The sequence below is a fragment of the Martes martes genome, assembly GCF_963455335.1.
Source record: "Martes martes genome assembly, chromosome: 9".
NCBI lineage: Eukaryota > Metazoa > Chordata > Mammalia > Carnivora > Mustelidae > Martes > Martes martes.
In genome coordinates, this window is record NC_137896.1 from 21,407,168 (window position 1) to 21,430,685 (window position 23,518).

The 23,518-nt window shown below is 38.4% G+C and overlaps 1 protein-coding gene across 1 annotated transcript in view; it reads left to right on the top strand.

Annotated features, from left to right (window-relative positions):
- Positions 1-23,518, top strand: part of RBL1 (RB transcriptional corepressor like 1) — a gene marked incomplete at its 3' end in the record, with an annotated part of 64,669 nt that overhangs the window by 14,954 nt on the left and 26,197 nt on the right. The window contains exons 7-14 of the mRNA XM_080812704.1: positions 838-887; positions 3,343-3,529; positions 4,764-4,930; positions 9,288-9,400; positions 9,594-9,697; positions 15,519-15,656; positions 17,468-17,632; positions 20,145-20,277. Of these exons, the coding sequence (XP_080668830.1) occupies positions 838-887; positions 3,343-3,529; positions 4,764-4,930; positions 9,288-9,400; positions 9,594-9,697; positions 15,519-15,656; positions 17,468-17,632; positions 20,145-20,277 (1,057 nt within the window). The remainder of the gene's footprint in view (positions 1-837; positions 888-3,342; positions 3,530-4,763; positions 4,931-9,287; positions 9,401-9,593; positions 9,698-15,518; positions 15,657-17,467; positions 17,633-20,144; positions 20,278-23,518) is intronic.

A 23,518-nucleotide genomic window follows, 5' to 3' on the forward strand; every position in this document is an offset into this window, starting at 1 on the left:
AAAAAAGAAAGAAAGAAAAGAAAATATTATATAAACAGTGTAATTTTCTTCTCTCACTAGCAATAGTACCTATATGCCCTTTGAATCTTTCCTTGCCTGACACATATTATCATTTAGTAAATGTTAGTTTCCCTTCTCCTTAGGCCAATGTTTAAAATTGGACAGCTTTTGTCAGAATCACTTGGGGGAATTTATATAAAATGCTGCCTCAGCTCAGGACTTGTGGTCCATCAGTCTGCATTTTTTAAAAAATTCCTGTAAGTAACTGCCTGAGTGGCTCGGTTGGTTGAGCATCCAACTTGGTTTCGGCTCAGGTCATGATCTCAGGCTCATGAGATCCAAACCCTGAGTTGGGTTCCATGCTGAGCCTGCTTGAGATTCTCTGTCTCCCTTTGCCCCTCCCTCCTGTTCATGTGCTTTCTCTCTCTCTCTTTTCTCTCAAATAAATACATCTTTAGGAAAAAAAAATGTATTTCTAAGTGATTCTTATGTCACTAGAATTTAGAAACCATTGCCACAGGCTAACTTAAAAGTATTTTTAAAAGTTCATTTTACATTTTTTAAATATTTTATTTGTGTGCTAAATAGGTTTTACTGGTTTAAAGGAAATACTGAGTAATTCTGTTTTGTGTGTATATATATATTTTTTTTTAAATTAATTTATTTATTTTAATAAACATATAATGTATTTTTATCCCCGGGGTACAGGTCTGTGAATCACCATGTGTGTATACTTTTTATAACAACTGCCAATGTGAAAATTTAGATAAATGTCAGGTTTTTGTGTCTATGTTATTATGCTTAATTACATGTCAAAAAATGACTTTTTCTTCTCAGATTTTAAAAGGAGAATGCCTCCTGGACCTTTCGAGTTTTACCGATAATAGGTAAGTATCTAGCATTAATGGTATCTGCCATATTATAGGCTGTTGATGATGATTTATTGCAGTTTTTTAAGTGGAACATTTTATTAAGGTAACTACTCCAAACTTAGGTTCCTTCTGCATTAGTGGCATTGACTGAGGTTGTTACTAATCCTTGTTGTCTCTAAGTAGACATATTTTAAGAAATCTTTGGCACTTAAAAAAAAAGAAAAGAAATCTTTGGCACTTAAAAGAGCTCCTTCCAGAGAAACTCATAAAGAGACCCAGTGATTTCTGTATTTGAGTGTTTGTTCCTTTACTAATGAAATATTGGCGAATTCAGAATATACCTATATTACAAAGCAATTATTGTTCCCTTAGTGATCACATCTTAATTAGGTTCAGGTAGTTTTCAGATTAAGTTTATATTCTCTTTTTGCTCATCTTTCAAAGTAATTTATTATTGTTGTATATGTGAACATGAAGCATGTCCATAACCAGATAGGAATGTCTGCTATTGTTAGGTGGGTAGAGTTAAAAACTGGAAAGTTATTAGCTTTTCCAGGCCTTGGAGTCTAAATTTATCTTCAAGTCAAAATAAATCCATTGTGGAGGTACCTGGCTGACTCAGTTAGTAGAGTGTGGGACTCTCAATCTTGGGGTTATGGGTTTGAACCCCATGTTGGATGTAGAGGTTACTTAAATATATATATATATTTTTTAAGGATTTTATTTATTTATTTGACAGAGAGACAGAGAGAGAGGGAACACAAGCAGGGGGAGTTGGAGAGGGAGAAGCAGGCTTCCCGCTGACTGGGGAGCCCAACACAGGACTTGATCCCAGGTCCGTGGGATCATGACCTAAGCCAAAAGCAGATGCTTAATGACTGAGCCACCCAGGCGCCCCTTAAATAAATATTTTTAAAAATCCACTGTGTAACTTAGTTTTATTCTAGCAGCTTAACATAATTCTCGGGCTATCTGACTTGCTCAGTCAGAAGAGCATGCAACTCTTGATCTTGGGCTTGTGAGTTGGAGTTGGGTGTAGAGATTACTTAAAAATAAAATCTTTAGACCCACAACTATATGGTCAAGTAATCTCTGACAAAACAGGAAAAAATATCCAATGGAATAAAGGCAGTCTCTTCAATAAATGGTGCTGGGAAAATTGGACAGCAACATGCAGAAGAATCAAACTGGAGAGCTTCCTTGCATCATACACAAAAACAAATTCAAAATGGATAAAAGACCTAAATGTGAGGTAGAAAACCCATCAAAATCCTAGAGGAGAATATTGGCAGCAACCTCTTTCACATTAGCTGTAGCAACTTCTTACCAAACACATCACCAGAGGCAAGGGAAACAAAAGCAAAAATGAACTGTTGGGACTTCATCAAGATAAAAAGCTTCTGCACAGCAAAGGAAACAATCAAGAAAACTGTAAGGCAGCTTACAAGGTGGGAGAAGATATTTGCAAATTATATATCTCACAAGGGTTAGTATCCAAAATCTATAAAGAACTTATCAAACGCAACAGCCAAAAAGCAAGTAATCCAGTTAAGAAATGAGCAGAAGATATGAATAGACACTTTTCCAAAGAAGACGTCCAGATAGCTAACAGACACATGAAGAGATGCTCAACATCACTCATCAATAGGGAAATATAAATCAAAACCATGATGAGATACTACCTCACACCTGTCAGAATTGCTAAAATCAATAACACAGGAAACAACAAGTGTTGAGGATGCAGAGAAAGGGGAGCCCTCTTGCACTATTGGTGGGAATTCAAACTAGTGAAGCCACTCTAGAAAACAGTATGGAGCTTCCTCAAAAAGTTAAAAATAGAACTACCCTGCAATCCTGCAGTTACACTCCTAGATAATTACCCAAAGCATACAAAAATGCAGATTTGAAGGGGTACATGCACCCTGATGTTCATAGCAGCATGAACAATAATAGCCAAACTATGTAGAGAGCCCAAATGTCCATTGACTGATGAATGGATAAAGAAGACATGGTATATATAGACAATGGAATATTACTCAGCCATCAAAAAGAATGAAATCTTGCCTTTTGCAATGACATGGATGGAGCTAATGTGTATTATCCTAAGTGAAACAAGTCAGGCAGAGAAGGACAAATACCCTGTGATTTCACTCATGTATAATTTAAGAAACAAAACAGATGAACATATGGGAGGAGGGGAAGAGGGAAACCATAAGAGACGCTTAGAGAACAAACTGAGAGGCGATGCAGGGAGGTGGGTGGGAGATGGCCTAGATGGGTGATGGGTACTAAGAAGGGCACTGGATATGATGAGCCCTGGGTGTTGTATGTAAGGTGTTGAATCACTGAATTCTCCTGAAACCAACATAGCGCTGTATGTTTAACTAACTAGAATTTAAGTAAAAATTTTAAAAATAAAAATAAAACAAAATAAAATCTTTTTAAAATAAATAAATAATTCTCTTTTCAGCAAAGCCGTGAACAAGGAGTATGAAGAATATGTTTTAACTGTGGGTGATTTTGATGAGAGGATCTTTTTGGGAGCAGATGCAGAAGAAGAAATTGGAACTCCTCGAAAGTTCACTGGTGAAACCCCAGTAGGGAAACTGACAGCACAAGCTAATGTGGACTGTAATCTTCAACAACACTTTGAAAAAGTAATATAACTTAGCCTGGCCTCAGTCTTGAATGATCTTTTTCTCTCTGTGTGTGATTCTACTAACAACAGAAGCATCTTTCAAGTTAAATCTTGAGTTTCTTCTACTAATTTATATTTCCCATGAAAGCCTTAAAAGGTAATTTTTTAAACTATGGCATTTAGTATTTTTACCTCATTTCTTGATGTTTTTCATATTTTTAATATATTTTCCCAGAATGTCTGGGCTTTTCAGTAGGGTATGTGTCTTTTTGACATTAAAAAGGATTTATGTGGGGTACCTGGGTGGCTCAGTCAGCTAAGCATCTGACTTCAACTCAGGTCATGATCTCAAGGGTCCTGGGATCAAGCCTCATGTTGGGCTCACTGCTCAACAGGGGGTCTGCTTTCTCTCTCCCTCTCCTTCTGCCCGCCCCCCCACTGCCACCCACAAGCTCACTTGCTCTCAAGTAAATAAAATCTTTTCTTAAAAGGATTTATGCTTTCTTATCATTCTTTCTTTGCATCACCTTAGCCACTGTTCTTTTACATTAAAATTTATTCTGTGCTTTCCCTGAACTTCAGCCATAGAATGCTGGACTTGATTGTTAATAGTAAAGGCTTAATTCCGTTTTTATATGTAAGATGGGATGGGGGGGTGCCCAGGTGGTTCAGTCCTTAAGCATCTGCCTTTGGCTCAGGTCATGATCCCAGGGTCCTGAGATTGAGTCCCGCATAGGGCTCCCTGCTCACAGGGAAGCCTGCTTCTCCCTCTCCGACTCTCCCAGCTTGTGTTCCCTCTCTCTGTGTCTCTCTCTCTATGTCAAATAAGTAAAATCTTTTATAAATTAATTAATTAATTAAAATAAAATAAAAGGGGTTGGAGGATGAGGTCTAATGGAAAATTCACTGGTCTAGAAGGTAGAAAACCTAAGTCTCAGTTCAAGCTCTGCCATTAACCTTATGAGCTTAAACAATTTTTTAACCTTTTCTGCCTGTTTCATATGTAAAGTGAAAATGTGTATATTTCAAATTAATATTATGATAAAATGAGATTATAGGTAGTAGGTACTTTGAAAAAGTGTTACTTAAATGTAAGGATGTTATTAGCAAATGTAAAACTTTGATAGTTAACCAGAGGAGGGAGGAAAAAAGTCCTACTAAATACGAATAGAGAGGATAGTATATATACTGAATTAAACACATAATGAAGGCAAGGTAACTTTTTAATTTCACAGATTTTTCTTTTTTGACAGAAAACATCATTTGCACCTTCTACCCCACTGACAGGACGGCGATATTTACGAGAAAAAGAAGCAGTCATTACTCCTGTTGCTTCAGCCACTCAAAGTGTGAGCCGGTTACAGAGTATTGTGGCTGGACTGAAAAATGCACCAAGTGAACAACTTATAAATATTTTTGAGTAAGTATAATAATATTTTTCTAAATAAATTTTTTAAAGATTTTATTTATTTATTTGGAAGAAAGAGCACGAGCCAGAGAGAGGGGCAGAGGGAAAGGGAGAAACAGACTCCCTGCCTAGCAGGGAGCCCAATGCGGGGCTTAATCCCAGGACCCTGAGATCATGACCTGAGCTGAAGGCAGACACTTAACCAACTGAGCCACCCAAGCACCCCTCTAAATAAATTTTAATCACAAAATATGTTGACCTATTAGATGAAAGTACCTATTAAAATTAGAGGGCACCTGTGTAGCTCAGTTGGTTAAGCAAATGCCTTCAGCTCAGGTGAGCCCCACATTGGGCTCCCTGCTCTGCAGGGGAGCCTGCTTCTCCCTTGCTCCCCCTCCTTGTGCTCTCTCTCTCTCTCCCTGTCAAATAAATAAAATCTTTTTAAAAATTAAATAGAGATATTATTTCATATTATAGACTTTAAAGGGTAAATACTTCTGAAGGTTATTTAACCCTAATATTCCACTCTTGTACCTACCCCTAAGTTATTGTTTTTCTTTTTACATTGACTTGAAATGGGTTCAGTCTAAATGCCCATCAATGAGGTGACTGATTACTTATTGATTGTGCAGCCATAAATGGAATTTTGTGCAGTTGTTTAAGATAAAGAGGCATATGTCCTAGCAAAGATGGTAGAATAAAGCTAAATCAGAGAACCTAATTTCCTAATACTTAGTGAAATAAGAGAATCGTAAAAACCAGCAAACTACTTAACCAGCAGCAACCAAATGAGGAAAAGGATATGATTTCATGCTATAACTTTCCAAAATGATGGTCAAGAAAGGAATGGATGAGGGGCGCCTGGGTGGCTCAGTGGGTTAAAGCCTCTGCCTTCAGCTCAGGTCATGATCTCAGGGTCCTGGGATCAAGCCCTGCATTGGGCTCTCTGCTCAGCAGGGAGCCTGCTTCCCCCTCTTTCTCTGCCTGCCTCTCTGCCTACTTGTGATCTCTGCCTATCAAATAAATAAATAAAATCTTAAAAAGAAAGAAAGAAAGGAATGATTCTGATATGCCCAGCTCTAAGAAGCATTACTGGAGAAAGAGAGGGTATGTTGATGGATACTGAGTATGCTCATTAATACCCCAGATGTAAAGAGAAACATGAATGAGTAAACAAATTGAATAAAAAGTCATATATCGGGGCGCCTAGGTGGCTCAGTGGGTTAAAGCCTCTGCCTTTGGCTCAGGTCATGATCTCAGGGTCCTGGGATCTAGCCCCGCATCGGGCTCTCTGCTCAGCAGGGAGCCTGCTTCCTCCTCTCTCTCTCTGCCTGCCTCTCTGCCTATTTGTTATCTCTGTCTGTCAAATAAATAAAATCTTTAAAAAAAAAAAAAAAGTGTCTGTCTTCAGTTCAGGTCATGAACCCAGGGTCCTGGGATCAAGCCCCGCATCGGGCTCCCTGCTCAGCCGGAAGCCTGCTTCTCCCTCTCCCACTACCCCTGCTTGTATTCCCTCTCTTGCTGTCTCTCTCTCTGTGTCAAATAAATAAATAAAATCTTAAAAAAAAAAAAAAAAAAGACAGGCATGTAGACCAATAGAACAGACTAGAGAATGCCAAAATAAATCTTCATGTATTTGGTGAAATGATCTTTGACTAGGGTGCCAAAACTACACTATAGGGAAAGGATAATCTCTTCAACAAATGGTGCTGGGGAACGTGGATGTCTATACAAAAGAATGAAGATGAACTCTTATCTCACACCATATCCAAAAGTTAACTCAGTAAAGTTTGAAAACCTAAACACGAGACCTGAAACTCTACAACTAGAAGAAGGCATAGAAGAAAAGCTTTATGACATTGAAATGGGCAATGATTTCTTGGATAGGACATGACAAGTACAGGTAACAAAAGTAAAAATAGACAAATGGGAATACATCAAACTTAAATACTTAAGTATAGCAAAGGAAAAAAAAGTAACCAGCCTGATAGAAACAAATTAGAAAGGTTGCCAGGGTTGAAAGGAAGAGAAATAAGTTGTTGTTCAATGGGTATAGAGATGCGGTCCTAAAAGATGAAAAAGCTTTAGAGATCTGTTGTACAACAGTATGCATGTAGTGGAAAATACTATAATGTACTCTTAAAAATTAAGGTCAATTTGTTATGTGGTTTTTGTTGTTATATGTTTTTTTAATACATAATTCAAAAAAAAAAAAAACCCTAAATAGAAGAAACATAACTCAAGAGGCACAGCTTGCATTAGAAGAAGTTGCTAAGAACATATTTTGCCATATGTGCTCCCTACCTCTGTCTATACATGATTCTGGTCTGTTTGAACATGGAGTTGGGAGTCCTTGAACCCTGCACTAATTATCTGGCCCTGGGCAAATCACTCTCTTTCTCTTAGTCTTGAATTTATTTGTCATTCCTTAATTAAGATTCTGTGTTTGAATGAATGACAGAAAGGTAACAGTTAATATAAAGGTAATGCCAAGTGACTTCCTTTTTAGTGCTGTATTTTGTAATTTGTTATTCTGTAGGGTTTGATAAGAATTACATGCAGTTTATTGTTCCAGCACTATAAATATATACAGTTGACCCTTGAACAGCATGGGAGTTAAGGTCACTAACCCCCCCACACAGTTGAAAATCTGTATATAAACTTGCTTTTTTTTTTTTTTTTTTTTAAAGTAATCTCTCCACCCAACGTGGGGCTGGAACTTATGACTTCTCTCTCTAAAATAAATACATCTTAAAAAAAAAAAAAAAAGATTTTAAGTAATCTCAACACCTAATATAGGGCTCAAACTTACAACCCCAAAATCAAGAGTCCCATGCTCTACTGACAGAGCCAGCCAGGCAGCCCGTATATAACTTTTGACTCCTTATAAACTTAACTAGTAACATCCTACTATTGATCAGAAGAAGACTTACCAATAACATGAACAGTTGATAGACATGTTTTGTACATTGTATGTATTAAATACTGTATTCTTAGAATAAATTAAGCTAGTGAAAGGAAATGTTATTAAGGAATCATAAAGGAGGGTGCCTGGGTGGCTCAGTTGTTAAGTGTCTGCCTTCAGCTCAGGTCATGATCCCGGGGTCCTGGGATCGAGCCCCACGTTGGGCTCCCTGCTCAGCGGGGACCCTCCTTCTCCCTCTCCCACTGCGTGTGTTCCCTCTCTCTCTCTGTCTCTCTCTGTCAAATAAATAAAATCTTCTTTAAAAAATCATTAAGAAGAGAATACATTTATAATACTACACTGTATTTATTGAAAAAACCACTTATAAATAGACTTGCAAAGTTCAAACCCATTTTGTTCAAGGGTCAACTGTAACTATTTTATAGATACATGAATACTGCCACATCATCTTTCTTTTTTTTTAAGTAAGCTCCATGTAGAACTTGGAGTCGATTTGAGGGCTTGAACTCATAACCCTAAGATCGAGAGTCAGACACTTAACCAACTGAACCACACAGGCACACCTCTATTTTAAGAAAAATAGAGGGTTTGGGGCACCTGGGTGGCTCAGTAGGTTGAACCTCTGCCTTCGGCTCAGGTCATGATCTCAGGGTCCTGGGATCGAGCCGCATGTTGGGCTCTCTGCTCAGTGGGGAGCCTGCTTCCCTCTCTCTCTCTGCCTGCCTTTCTGCCTACTTGTGATCTCTGTCTGTCAAATAAATAAATAAATAAATAAAATCTTTAAAAAAAAAAGAAAAATGGAGGGTTTATTAAATTATAATTTATATCAATGGGAGTCATCCTTTTAACTGTATAATTATATGAGATTTGACAAATGCATGCAGTTACAGAACCACAATCAAGACTTAAAATAATTCTATTAACTCCCAAAATATATGCCCCTTTTAGTCAACCCCTATGTCATCTCCAGCCTCTGGCAACAACTGATATATTTTCTATTCCTATAGTTTGCCTTTTCTAAAATGTTACATAAATAGAAACATAAAAGAGATAATACTGACTCTGCTAATGTTGCAATTCCAAAACATTATGCCAAATGATTTTGTTTAAAAGTTTTCAATTAGGGGCGCCTGGGTGGCTCAGTGGGTTAAAGCCTCTGCCTTCGGCTCAGGTCATGATCCCAGGGTCCTGGGATCGAGCCCCGCATCAGGCTCTCTGCTCAGCAGGGAGCCTGCTTCACCCCCCTCTCTCTGCCTGCCTCTCTGCCTACTTGTGATCTCTGTCTGTCAAATAAATAAAATCTTTAAAAAAAAAAAAAAAGTTTTCAATTATTTGAAATACACTGTTTATATATCAAGGCTTACAACTGGGACCAGAATTGGAATAAATGTTTGTAGTCTGGTGTTTTTCTCCTGGTAATTAGTTTCCTCTTGTATTTCATAGATCTTGTATGCGTAATCCTATGGAAAACATTATGAAAATAGTGAAAGGAATAGGAGAGACTTTCTGCCAACACTATACTCAATCAACAGATGAACAGCCAGGATCGCACATAGGTAAGAAGACAAAACTAAAGTTGACGCAGCATTAAAAGTAGACAGACTAGCCTGATAAAAAGGTAGAAATTAAATTATTTTCCTTCCCAGCTGTTCTTAATGTATGAGATTTAAATTTATATAAGTTTTGTTCTTTGGTCCTTAACAGCTACATTTCATTAACACGTATTTTCCCTTTTATTCCCCTCCCTAGACTTTGCTGTAAACAGACTAAAGCTTGCAGAAATTTTGTATTATAAAATATTAGAGACTGTAATGGTACAGGAAACACGAAGACTTCATGGAATGGACATGTCAGTAAGTAAATCTACTGTTCCAGCCACTGGCAAGGTCTGAAAATTCCTAAGCCTGAAAGCAATGTGTTGAGAGGCTACATAGTGTGTCTTGGGAATCAGCAGTTAATACCAAACTTAGCCAGTATGATTTGCTAGTTGGCCTTAGTTGTCTTTTGCACATCCATAGCTAGCCACCTCTGGTATACCATCAGTATCATTTCCCTTCAGGTCCTTTTTTTGTCCTTCAATCCCAGCTAGCTAATAATGAGATGTGCCCCCCCCCCCACTCTTAACCCAACTGATAATTAAGATATTTGCTCATACCTCCCAGGGATTTTGGAGGAATAAAATGCTTGTTAAAAAATTGCTCTGTGGGGTGCCTATGTGGCTCAGTCAGTTAAGTGTCAGACTTGATTTTGGTTCATGTCATGATCTCAGGGTTGTGAGATCAAGACCTGCATCAGGCTCCATGCTGAGCATGGAGCCTGCTTGGGATTCTCTTTCTTCCTTTCACCCCTCCGTGCTTGCACTCTTTCACTCTATCTAAAAAAAAAAAAATTGCTTTGTTTTCTTGGAACATTTGATAACTCTGGCCACTCTCTCCAATAGCTATATAAAGGAATTTTTTAAAAAAGTGAATGCTGGGGCACCTGCCTGGCTCAGTTGATAGAGTATGTGACTCTTGATCTTGGGGTCATGAGTTCAAGCCTGCTGGATGTAGAGCTTACTATAAATAAGCAAATAAACATATATATATATATACACACACACACACACACACACACACACACACACATACATACATACAGTTTATAAAAACTCAAAGCTCTTATATGATCTTTCAGTTTCCTCCTCCTCCTTGTCACTGTTGGAGTCCTCTGACTTTGCATTCCAATAGGAACAGGCTGATATCAAGGGGTGCTTCACAACGAATGTAATAAAATTTCTCTTTTTTCTTTTTCTGGAAATTTTCATCTCTCTTCTGAGTTAGTCACCCTTTTTCCTGGATTCCATGGCTTTCTCTTTTATGATTTATCCTAATATATGTGTTTTGGTTTTTTAAAAAGATTTTATTTATTTATTTGACAGAGAGACAGTGAGAACAGGAACACAAGCAGGGAGAGTGGGAGAGGGTATGCAGGCTTCCCATGAGCCAGAGAGCCCTATGTGGGGCTCAATCCCAGGACCCTAGGATCATGACCTGAGCTGAAGGCAAATGCTTAACAACTGAGCCACTCAGGCCCCTCATCCTAATATTTGACAAAGCATATGCTTCCGTAACTTTCTGAAAAAGAAGTAAATTTTCAACTTTTTATTTTGAAATAATTATAGAATTATAGGAAATTACAAAAGTAGTACAGAGATCAGGTGCACCCAGTAGCTGCATTTTACATGGTGTAATATCAAAACCAGGAAATGAACGTTGGAATAATATCTGCCTTCCTGTTTATCATTGCATCCTTGTAGGTTAATTCAACTGCCCCCAAAAATCAAGATTCTGAGTTGTTCTGTTATCACAATGATCTCCCTCATGCTACCTTTTGTAGTCACACTTATTCCACTCACATTTCCTGTGAGTTCAGTTCTTTCAAATTTGTTGAGGTTTATCTTATGACCCCCAGTGTGTATTCTGCTGTTGTTGGGTGGAGTGTTCTCTAAATGTCAGTTCTATTGTGTTGGTTGATGGTGGTGTTGACCTCTGTATTCTTACCGATCTTCTGCCTAGTTTTATCAAGTGTTGAGAGAACAGTATTGAAGTCTCCAAATGTTATTATAGATTTATCTATTTCTCCTTTCAGTTCTATTTTCTTAAGATTTTAAGTAATAGTTCCACCCAGTATAGGGCTCAAACTCACAACCCCAAGATCAAGATTTGCATGCTTTACTGACAAAGTCAGCCAGGCCCCCCTCTCCTTTCAGTTCTATTAGATTTTTTTAAATCCATGTATTTTGAAGCTCTGCTGTTTGATACATACGCATTAAGGATTGCTATGTCTTCTTGGTAATTGATCCTTTTATCATGAGGTAATGTCCTTTCTGAAGCTGATAACTCTGTTTTTGATTTGTTTTTAAGATTTGATTTTATTTGACAGAGAGTGACACAGTGAGAGAGGGAACACAAACAGAGGGAGTGGGAGAGGGAGAAGCAGGCTCCCTGCTCGGCAGGGAGCCCCATACCGGGCTCACCCTCAGAACCCTGGGATCAGGACTTGAGCCAAAGGCAGACGCTTAACAACTGAACTACCCAGGCACCCCTGTTACAAAGTCTGTCATTTTTTTTACATATAGCCACCCCTGCCTTCTTTTGATTAATGTTTGCATGGTCTGTCCTTTTCCATACTTTTATTTTCAGCCTACATGTATCATTACCTTTGAGGTGAGTTTCTTGTAGGCAGTGTATAACTGAGTCACGTTTTTTAATCTACTCTCTTAGTTTCTTTAAATTGTTAAATTTAGACAACTTAAATTTAATTATTATATATTAGGGTATAAGTCTGCCATTTTATTTCTTGTTTTCTGATTGTTCTTTTCGCTACCCCCCCCCTTTCCTGTTGATTACTTGAACATTATTTAGTAAGCTCTGTGCCCAACATGGTTATTGAACTCATGCCCCTGAGATCAAGAGTCACATGGGGGCACCTGGGTGATTAAATTGGTTGAGTAGCTACCTTTGGCTCAGATCATGATCTTGGAGTCCCAGGATTGAGTCCCACATCGGGCTCCCAGCTTAGCTTCTCCCTCTGATCCTCTCCCCTCTCGTGCTCTCTCTCACTCTCTGTCAAATAAATAAATAAAATCTTAAAAAAAAAAAGTCACGCAGTCTACTGACTGAGCCAACCTGGTGCCCTTACTTGAACATTTTTTAGAGTTTATAGATTTGTTTAGTGGCTGCTCTAGGTATTACATTATATATGCATAACTTCACAGTCCACTAGTATAGACATTTTGTAGTTCAATAAAATGTGGAAGCCTTAAGTCCCTTTTTAAAAAGTCTGCATAAAGGGAGCACCTGGATGGTGCAGTTGGTTAAACATCCAGCTCTTGGTTTCAGCTCAGGTGGTGATCTCAGGGTCATGAGATTGAACCCCATGTTGGGCTCTGCGCTCAGTACAGACTCTCTGCTTAAGCTCTCCCTCTGCCACTCCCCCACCTCTAAAAATAAGTAAATAAATCTTGAAACACTCTGCATACAAAGTCTTTAGATTCACACTTGATTGGTGGTCATCTTTATAGAATTTTAGACTGACAGTCATTTTGCTTTATGATCTTGAAGGCATTACTTCATTATCTTCTACATTCCAGTGTTGCTAATTAGAAGTCCAATGGCATTCTAATTTTTTTTTAAGATTTTATTTATTTATTTGACAGGCAGAGATCACAAGCAGGCAGAGAGGCAGGCAGAGAGAGAGGAGAAAGCAGGCTCCCCACTGAGCAGTGAGCCCGATGTGGGGCTCAATCCCAGGACCCTGGGATCATGACTTGAGCTGAAGGCAGAGGCTTTAACCCACTGAGCCACCCAGGTGCCCCGGCATTCTAATTTTTACTACTGCTATGCGACCTGTTTTTATTTTCTGGAATCTTAGTAGTATCTTCCTTTTATGTCTTATGTTCTAAGATTTACAGTAAAGTCTTATTGTGGTCTTTTCATTCATGTGTTGAGCATTCCTACAGAGGTGCCCTGTTAGTACAGAAATTTATGTCTTGCAGTTCTGGATCATTTTATTGCATTATTTCTTAGATAATATATTGCCCACTGGTTTATCTTTCTGGAGCTATTATTACTCAGATGAGGAACTTTGTGGATGGATCCTTTTCTCTTATTTTCCATTTCTTTACTTTATTCTACTTCTTAGGATATTTACTCAACTTTTTGTCCTCCGGTAATAGTGAATTTTTTTATTTTAGGTGTATTCTCATTTCTAAGATCTCTTTCTTGTTCCATGAGGTTAAATTTAGATTTCTTTGTTGTCTTATGTTGAATGTGTTGTCCCTTTCTTCTGAGTTTATTTATTTATTTATTTAATAATTTTTTAAAAAAATTTTAAGTAGGCTTCATGCCCCAGAGAGCTCGAACTCACAACCTTGAAATCAAGAATCACTTGCTCTATCGACTGAGCCAGCCAAGCGCCCCTTTGAGATTTTATTTTTAAGTAATCCCTACACCTACCATGGAACTCAAACTTACAACCCCAGAATCAAGAGTTGCATGCTCCACCAACTCTGACCCAGCCAGGTGCTCTTTTTCTGTCTTAATCTTTGTCTTTCAGTTGGAGGATTTCCTCATATGTTGGCTTATTCTCGAATATCCACATATATTTGAATAAAAATGAAACTAAAAATGAAACATTAATAAACCCTTATGGTGACTGAGCAGTTTGCTTCAAAGCTTTGTATGCAAGAATGAGAATGTAAGTCCAGCAGTCTCATGTGACCATGTAGTATTAGGGATCTTCAACTCTTGGTGTCTTTTTTAAGATTTTATTTATTTATTAGAGTAAGAGCGAGCATGAGCAGGGTGAGGGGCATAGGGAGAAGCAGACTCCCTGCTATGCAGGGAGCCCTATGTGGGGCTCAGTCCCAAGACACCCGGATCATGACCTGAGCTGAAGACAGACACTTAACTGACTGAGCCACCCAGAAACCCAACTGTTGGTGTCCTTAATGTTCTTCTGAAATATTTCTGTTTCTGTAGAGAAGTATCTGCTCAACTCTTACCTAAACATTGGTATTGTGGAGCAGAGCAAAGAAGGGAAACTTGGTCTCACAATGCAGTATGCAGACTTTCACATAAAACCACAGTCTTTTCTCTGCCTGGTGTTCTCAAGCTCCACTTCTCCCTAATTCAGAATGGGGCTTGAGTGGGGCTTTCCATTCTATCTGTGCCCTCAATTGCTGTGTTTTTCCTAGGTTGTATGGAACAAATTAATTAATTCTCAGTGTCTCTCTTGAGGCCCTTGTTTGACCATCCTACTTTCTACTAAGTAATTTGTCATGTACTCTAGTTTGTAGTTACAGCTGACTTCTAGTTTTATCCAAGGTAGTTTCTGTTTCTTATTCTCTTTGCTGATTTGGCATGATACTTGAAAAAGGATGATGACAAACACTTTTTAAAACTGAAATTTTATGTTAAATCTTCCCCCCCCTTTTTTTAAGATTTATTTATTTACGCTTAGAGTATGCCTGTGAGTGGGAAGTCGGGGGAGGGGCTGCGGTTTGAAGGAGGAGGGGCAGTGGGAGAGAGAGAATCTCAAGCACATCCCCACTGAGTGTAGAGCCCAACTCAGGGCTTGATCTCAGGACTCTGAGATCATGACCTGAGCCGAAGCCGAGAGTAGGATACTTAACCTACTGAGCCACCAAGTCCCCAGCTTATGTTAAATCTTAAATTCCTTGGTGAGCAGGACTTTTATCTTCTTAATAAAAAACTTCTCTGAACTTTTAAAAAATCTTAGCTGTGACATTATACCTTTGATTTTAGTGTTTTGATTAACAAATTTTTATGTTGACAAAACAGTTGTCCTAAACTGGTATTTAAACAAATGGAACCAAAGAAAAAAAAATAGGACTAATCCTGATGCTTCCATTTGATGGGAATATTGACTGTTTTATTATTTCAAAGCAGATTGTTGTGTATGCCTCATTTAAATATAAGATCTACCATTGAGCAAGATTATATTTTTTAAGAAAACTCTATCAGTTTGAGAACTCAAATTTTTATCTTTGATAATCTGGTATAATATAATGTACAGAGATTATTTTATCTTGTTTCTATAGTCATCTTTATAGAATGGCAAAGGCTGAAATTGCTGAGAAATACTAAACTGATTTTTCTGTTCTCCAAGGTTCTTTTAGAGCAGGATATATTTCATCATTCCTTGATGGCCTGTTGTTTGGAAATTGTGCTCTTTGCCTATAGCTCACCTCGTACTTTCCCCTGGATTATTGAAGTTCTCAATTTACGACCATTTTATTTTTATAAGGTGAGATGAGAGCTACAATAACATTTAATGTTACCTAGTGTCCTGATTTAAGACTGGTGCTACTATTATTGACATGATTTAGTTAATTTTTTGTCATCTGTGCTACTTTCAAAGTATTGATAGGAAAGTTAGTTTGAAGAGTTAAATTTTTATACCTAAGATATGCCTAAAGTTATGGAAAATGCAGATCATTGGAAAGTTTACCCATTTGAATTGCTGACTGAGTGGGGTTTAAATATTTTTTTAGTGACTTAAGAAAAATTGTTTCTGTATATTTACTGCAATGTTGATGCGTGTTTTCACATTTTTCTTTTAGGAAGTTAAGGTAATTTTATTCAGGACTATATTGTTTTTGACCTTATCTGATAGCAACTCATTTTTATTTGTAACATACATTTTTTTTTTAAAGATTTATTTATTTATTTGACAGAGAGATAGAGAGCACAAGTAGGCAGAGCGGCAGGCAGAGGGAGAGGGAGAAGCAGGCTCTCCACTGAGCAGGGAGCCCACTATGGCACTTGATCCCAGAACCCTGGGATCATGACCTGAGCAGGAGGCAACCGCTTAAGCAACTGAGCCACCCAGGCGCCCCTCTCACATACTTTTTTCATTCAAAAAGTTAAATGCCTGGCGCCTGGGTGGCTCAGTGGGTTGGGCCTCTGCCTTCGGCTCAGGTCATGATATCAGATCCTGGGATCAAGTCCCGCATCGGGCTCTCTGCTCGGCAGGGAGCCTGTCTCCTCCTCTCTCTCTCTGTCTGCCTCTCTGCCTACTTGTGATCTCTCTGTCAAATAAATAAATAAATTCTTTAAAAAAAAAAGTTAAATGCCTTTGTTTTTTAACCACATAAATAATACATTCTCCTTGAAGAAAAACAGGACGTATATATAAACATAAATATTAAAACCATACATTATAATCCTAATTATAAATAATAATCACTTAATACTTTTTTTGTTAAGATTTTATTTATTCATTTGATAGAGACACGGCGAGAAAGGGAATACAAGCAGAGGGAGTGGGAGAGGGAGAAGCAGGCTCCCCACTGAGCAGGGAGCCTGATGCGGGGCTCGATCCTGGGATCATGACCTGAGCCGAAGGCAGACGCTTAACGACTGAGCCACCCAGGCGCCCCTCACTTAATACTTTTGTGTATATACTTACAGACTTTGTTCTAGGATTTACTCTTATTAAAATGGAATTATATAAGCATTTTAAATATGTTACTTTAAATATGTTATATAAGTTACATGTTCTATATAAATATATAAATATGTAATATATAATATAAATATGTTATATATGTTATTTTAAATATATAAGCATTTAAATATGTTATTTTAAATATGTTATTCGTGTTGTATGAAAGGAGAGAAGGTTAGCACTCCCCTTGACAAGGATGGAAGAGGCCCTCGGGCCTGACAACACGCATACGGTTAAATATGTTATTCATTCTGTTCTTTTGAGCTATTGGGAAAAATAGTCTGAGAATGAGCAGTAAATTCAAAATAGCATGGGAAGTGGAACCCAAGACCTGAGTTCTGCTACTACTGAGCTGTTGACCAGTTTCCACCGATCATTGCCTCATTTTTCCATGTATACAAAAAGGATAAGAAGCAGAAATGTATGTGAAAGTATTTTGAAGATCTTCAGAACTCCTTTATAAATTAAAACACATTAATAAGCCATTGAATCATGGTTCAACAGTATCATTGGTTCTGTGTCATCATAAGACCAAAGCTAGTCATACATGCAAGCCCAGTATAGAAATGACTGAGACTATATTACCTTTTCAATTTTCTCTTTACCAGGTTATTGAGGTGGTGATCCGCTCAGAGGAGGGACTCTCCAGGGATATGGTGAAACACCTCAACAGCATCGAAGAACAAATATTAGAGAGTTTAGCATGGAGTCATGATTCTGCACTGTGGGAGGCTCTCCAGGCTTCAGCAAACAAGGTTCCTACCTGTGAAGAAGTGAGTCAGGGCAAGAGTGATAATCAGAATCGGGGCAAGGGTGATAATCATTTAAAAAATAACGACTGTAAAAAAAAATAAATAAAAGCTGTATTGAGGTATAAATCACATACCATACAATTCATCCATTTAAAAATCAAAAAAAAACCCAATCAAGGTGTGCTTGGGTAGCTCAGTCAGTTAAGTGTCCAACTCTTGATTTCAGCCCACGTCATGATCTCAGGGTCCTGCTCAGTAGGGAGTCTGCTGGAGATTCTTTCTCTCTCCACCCACTTGCATGCACCCTCTCTCCCAAAAAATAAATAATTTAAAAAACATACAATTTAGTGTTTAGTACATGCATGTATAGGTGCAGCCATCACCTCAACAAGTAACTGTACCTGTTAGCTGTCACTTCCTTATACCCCTTCCTCTCCCTAGTCCTAAACAACCAGTGATCTACTTTCCATCTTTATTGATTTTTCTATTCTGGACATTTCATATATGTGGAATCATATAATATGTGTCCTTTGTGACTGGCTTCTTTCACTTAGCATAATGTTTTCAAGATTCATCCATGTTATGGGATATATTAGCACTTCATTTCTTTCCGTGGCTTAATATTCCATTGCATGGATATATCATTTTGTTCCTCCATTTATTAATTGATAGACATTTGGGTTGTTTCAGCCTTTGGCTTCTATGAATAATGCTGCTGTGAACATTCATGCACAACTTTTGTATGGACATACTCCAGTTTGGGGAAACTGTCAGACTCTTCTCAAAGTGGCTGCACCATTTAACATTCCCACCATCAGTGTATGAAGATTCCAATTTCTTCATATTTTCTCTAACACTTACCTTTATTTTCCCCCTAACACTTACCTTTGTTATTCTGCCCATTAGTAGGCATGAAGTAATAGTTCATTGTGATTTCTATTTACATTTCCCTGATGGCTAAAGATGCTTACTGTCTTTTCTTTGGAATAATATCTATCCAAATCCATTGCCCATTTTTTAATTGGGTTTTTTTTATTACTGAATTATAGGAGTCCTTTTTATATTGTAAATACAACTACAACTTTTAATTTTGATGATGTCCTATATTTTTTCTTTTATTGTTGGTACTTTTGAAGTCTTATCCAAGAAGCCCGTTAATTTTATCGTTTTTAGCTTTTGGAATTTCTGTCTAAAAAACATTTTTAGTTAGTAGTAGTTAAAATTGAAAAAAATCAGAAGTCACTAATACAAGTGACACATTGCAGTTTAATGTTAGGTGAGAAATTGAGTTTTTTCCCCTTTACCTCTGTGTTGCCTTTTTTTTTTTGGACAGAGATCACAAGTAGGCAGAGAGGTGGGCAGAGAGAGAGAGCGTGAAGCAGGCTCCCTACTGAGCAGAGAACCCGACGCAGGGCTCCATCACAGGACCCTGAGATCATGACCTGAGCCGAAGGCAGAGGCTTAACCCACTGAGCCACCCAGGCGCCCCTGTGTTGCTCTTTTGTAACTCCTGTCTTCTCATCCTTATTTGCTTTTCTGTGTCTTCTTATACTTCATGAAACCTGAGAATTTTTCTCTAATTCCAAACTACTGGAAGGACTATCCAAGAGCAGAAAGAACTAAAAAGGAGATGATTTTTATTTTTTAAGATTTTATTTATTTGTTTGACAGAGACACAGCAAGAGAAGGAACACAAGTAGAGGGAGTGGGAGAGGGAGAAACAGGCCTCCCACTGAGTAGGGAACCCCACATCGGGCTTGATCCCAGGATCCTGGGATCATGACCCAAGCCAAAGGCAGAGGCTTAACAACTGAGCCACCCAAGCACCCCAAGAAGATGATTTCTTGAAATCTCTCTTCCGTGCATCTTTGGACTTTTGTAGCAAACTGTGATTAACTGGGCAATCTTTAGTATTCATCTCCATTGTAGAATCCCTTGGGAAAGTGAAAAAAATCTCTCTGAACTTGAAGAAAGAGGATTTGGGTTGAAGCCCTTACTCTGTTATTTAATAGTAGTGCGTCCTTGGGCAAATTTCATATTTTGAGCCTGTTTTTTGTTTTTTTTTTTAAGATTTTATTTATTTTAGAGAGAGTGACGGAGAGAGAGAGAGAAAAAGAGCGTGAGCATGGTGGGGGGTGCACAGAAGGAGACACAGACTCCCCGCTGAGCAGGGAGCCTGATGCCAGATGCGATTCTGGGACTCTGGGATCATGATCTGAGCTGAAGGCAGTCACTTAACCAACTGAGCTACCCAGGCACCCAAGCCTCTGTTTTCTTATCCTTAAGTGGAAATAGTACCTACCGAATCAGTTTGCTTCTAGAAGTAGTCAATAAACTTAAGTAGATCAATTATAAGATTGAAATATATTTAACAGCATTAACTATTGAACACTTAATGCAAGTTCTATTTTGTGAACAAGAAGGAAGAGAAATAAAACATTTAAAGTAGTTAAAAAGACTTTTTTCTCACTTTCCGTGGTTTTTATTAGTGGGTATATCAATATGTAAAGCAGAAGGTTTTTGTTTTTCACAGGTTATATTCCCAAATAACTTTGAAACAGGAAATGGGGGAAATGTACAGGGACATCTTCCCATGATGCCTATGTCTCCTCTAATACATCCAAGAGTCAAAGAAGTTCGGACTGACAGTGGGAGTCTTCGAAGGGGTAGGTTCAACATGGGGAAAACAGTGAACAAAATAACAAAGATAATTTTCTCCGAGAAGATATCAAGTCTTGCTAATATTATGAAATCTAATTTCTTCATCAGGATTTTTTTTTCTTCATCAGAATTTAAAAGGGGGCTTATAAAAAGAATTAAATCGGTCAGGTCATGATCCCAGGGTCCTGGGATCAAGCCCCGCATTGGGCTCCTTACTCAGTAGGGAGCCTGCTTCTCCTTCTCCCTCTCCCTCTGCCTGCTGCTCCCCCTGCTTGGGTGCTCTTGCTCTCTCTCTCAAATAAATAAATAAAATCTTCAAAAAAAAAAAAATTAAAGGGGCACTTGGGTGGCTCAGTCAGTTGAACATCTGAGTCTTGGTTTGAGCTCAAGTCACGATCTTGGGGTCCTGGGATAGAGCCCCACATCAGACTCCATGCTCAGCACAGAATCTGCTTGTCCCTCTCCCTCTGCTTCCCCCCCCCCATTCATGCTCATGCTCTCTCTATATATAAATAAATAAATAAATGAAAACTTTAAAAAATAATTTTTTTAATGAAAAAATAAGAAGGGACTTCTGCCAACACCCTTGTGTGGCCCATTGTATAGTTTCTCATACCAAAGTAGTAAGATTTTCACTCTGTTTTGTTTGTTTGTTTGTTTTTTGTTTTTTTGTTTTTTTTTTTAAAAGAAAGAGAGTGGGGAGGGCATTGGAGGGGCAGGGGAAGAGGGAGAGAGAACCTCAGGCAGCACAGAGCAGGATGCGGGGCTCTATCTCAGAGCCCTGTTGCTCTGATTTTTAATTTCTATTTTTTAAATTGCCATGTTAATTGTGGAAAGAGTATTTTAGCCTTTTAATACACATATAACTTTTCTTTTTTTAGGATTTTATTTATGTGAGGGGGAGGGTCAGAGAGAGAGAGAGAGAGAAAGAATCTCAAACAGATATCATACTGAGCCTGAAGCCCAACACAGGGCTTGAGCTCATGACCTGAGCCAAATCAAGAGTAGGGTCCTCAACTGAGCCACCCAGTGCCCCAACGTACAGCTTTTCTTTTTTTCTTTTTTTTTAAGATTTTATTTATTGGGGCGCTTGGAAGGCTCAGTGAGTTAAGCCTCTGCCTTCGGCTCAGGTCATGATCTCAGGGTCTTGGAATCAAGCCCCAAGTCAGGCTCTCTGCTCAGCAGGGAGGCTGCTTCCCCCTCTCTCTCTGCCTGCCTCTCTGCCTACTTGTGATCTTTCTGTCAAATAAATAAACAAAAATCTTTTTTAAAAAATGATTTTATTTATTTATTAGAGAGCAAGCCTGAGCTGGGGGAGGAGGAGAAGGGCAGAGTGAGATGGAGAAGCAGGCCCCCCACTGAGCAGGGAGCCTAATGCAGGGCTCAATCTCAGGACCGTGGTATCATGACCTGAACTGAAAGCAGATGCTTAACCAACTGAGCCACTCAGGCACCCCAATATACAGCTTTTCTAAATGCTAATGGAAAACTATGTAAATAAGCAAAATACCTACTTTTCAAATGTGACAGAAGTTATATTCTTTTTCTGTCTCTGTATGTCTGTAGAAAGATACATGTTTGAAGCAGAGGGGCACCTGGGTGGCTCAGTTGGTTGAGCATCCAATTTTTTTTTAAATTTTTTATTAACGTATAATGTATTATTAGCCCCAGAGGTACAGGTCTGTGAATCGCCAGGTTTACACACTTCACAGCTACCTTACCCAATGTCCATAACCCAACAACCCTCTCCCTACCCCCCTCCTCCCAGCAACCCTCAGTTTGTTTTGTGAGATTAATTAAGAGTCTATTATGGTTTGTCTCCCTTCTGATCCCATCTTGTTTCATTTTTTCCTTCCCTACCCCCCAGACCCCCCACTTTGCCTCTCAACTTCCTCATATCAGGAAGATCATATGATAATTGTCTTTCTCTGATTGACTTATTTCACTCAGCATTCTAGCCTCTAGTTCTATACATGTCGTCTCAAATGGCAGGATTTCATTTCTTTTGATGGCTGCGTAGTATTCCATTGTATGTATGTATGTGTGTGTGTGTATATACACACACATACATGTATGTATATACATATATACACACACATATATATATACACACACATATATATATGTGTATACATATATACACACACACACACACACATATATATATGTATATACATATATATACACACACACACACACCACATCTTCTTTATCCATTCGTCTTTTGATAGGCATCTAGGTTCTTTCCGTAGTTTGGCTATTGTGGACATTGCTGCTATAAACATTTGGGTGCACGTGCCCCTTCGGATCACTACCTTTGTATTTTTAGGGTAAATACCCAGTAGTGCAATTGCTGGGTCGTAGGGTAGTTCTATTTTCAACTTTTAGAGAAACCTCCATGCTGTTTTCCAGAGTGGCTGCACCAGGTTGCATTCCCACCAACAGTGTAGGAGGGTTCCCCTTTCTTCGCATCTCCGCCAGCATCTGTCGTTTCCAGACTTGATAATTTTAGCCATTCAGACTGGCGTGAGGTGGTATCTCATTGTGGTTTTGATTTGTATTTCCCTGATGCCGAGTGATGTGGAGCACTTTTTCATGTGTCTGTTGTCCATCTGGATGTCTTCTTTGCAGAAATGTCTGTTCATGTCTTCTGCCCATTTCTTGAGTGGATTATTTGTTCTTTGGGTGTTGAGTTTGGTAAGTTCTTTATAGATTTTGGATACTAGCCCTTTATCTGATAGAGCATCCAGTTCTTGATCTTAGCTCAGGTCTTGATATGAAGATCATGAGTTCAAGTCCTGCATTGGGCTCTACACTGGGCATGGAGCCTATTGTTTAAAAAGTTGCGCGTGCGCGTGTGTGTGTGTGTGTGTGAGTTTAAAGCAGAGCAAAAATACTCTTTGGGAGTGCTTAAATGCAGCTAACAAATAACTTTATCCATACTCTCTTAAGATGGTTACTTTGAGCCTTACTTCTAGGAAGATTTTATTGCATTTTCCTTATTTTCTCTTATGTATGCATCTGATAAGTGCATCTTCTGGATTATATGGCTCTTCAATTTTTTTTTTTTTTTTTTTTTTTTTAGTCAGTTTAAGTCTTTTGATCACATATCCCTGAAGTAACTTCTGATGAGCAAGTATTTAGGTTTCACAAAGCTCTTGATCCTTTTTTGGACTATAATTTTGTGTATGTGTATCCAGGCACATTGATAGTCTTTGCTTTACATGTAGTGAAGATAAAAATATG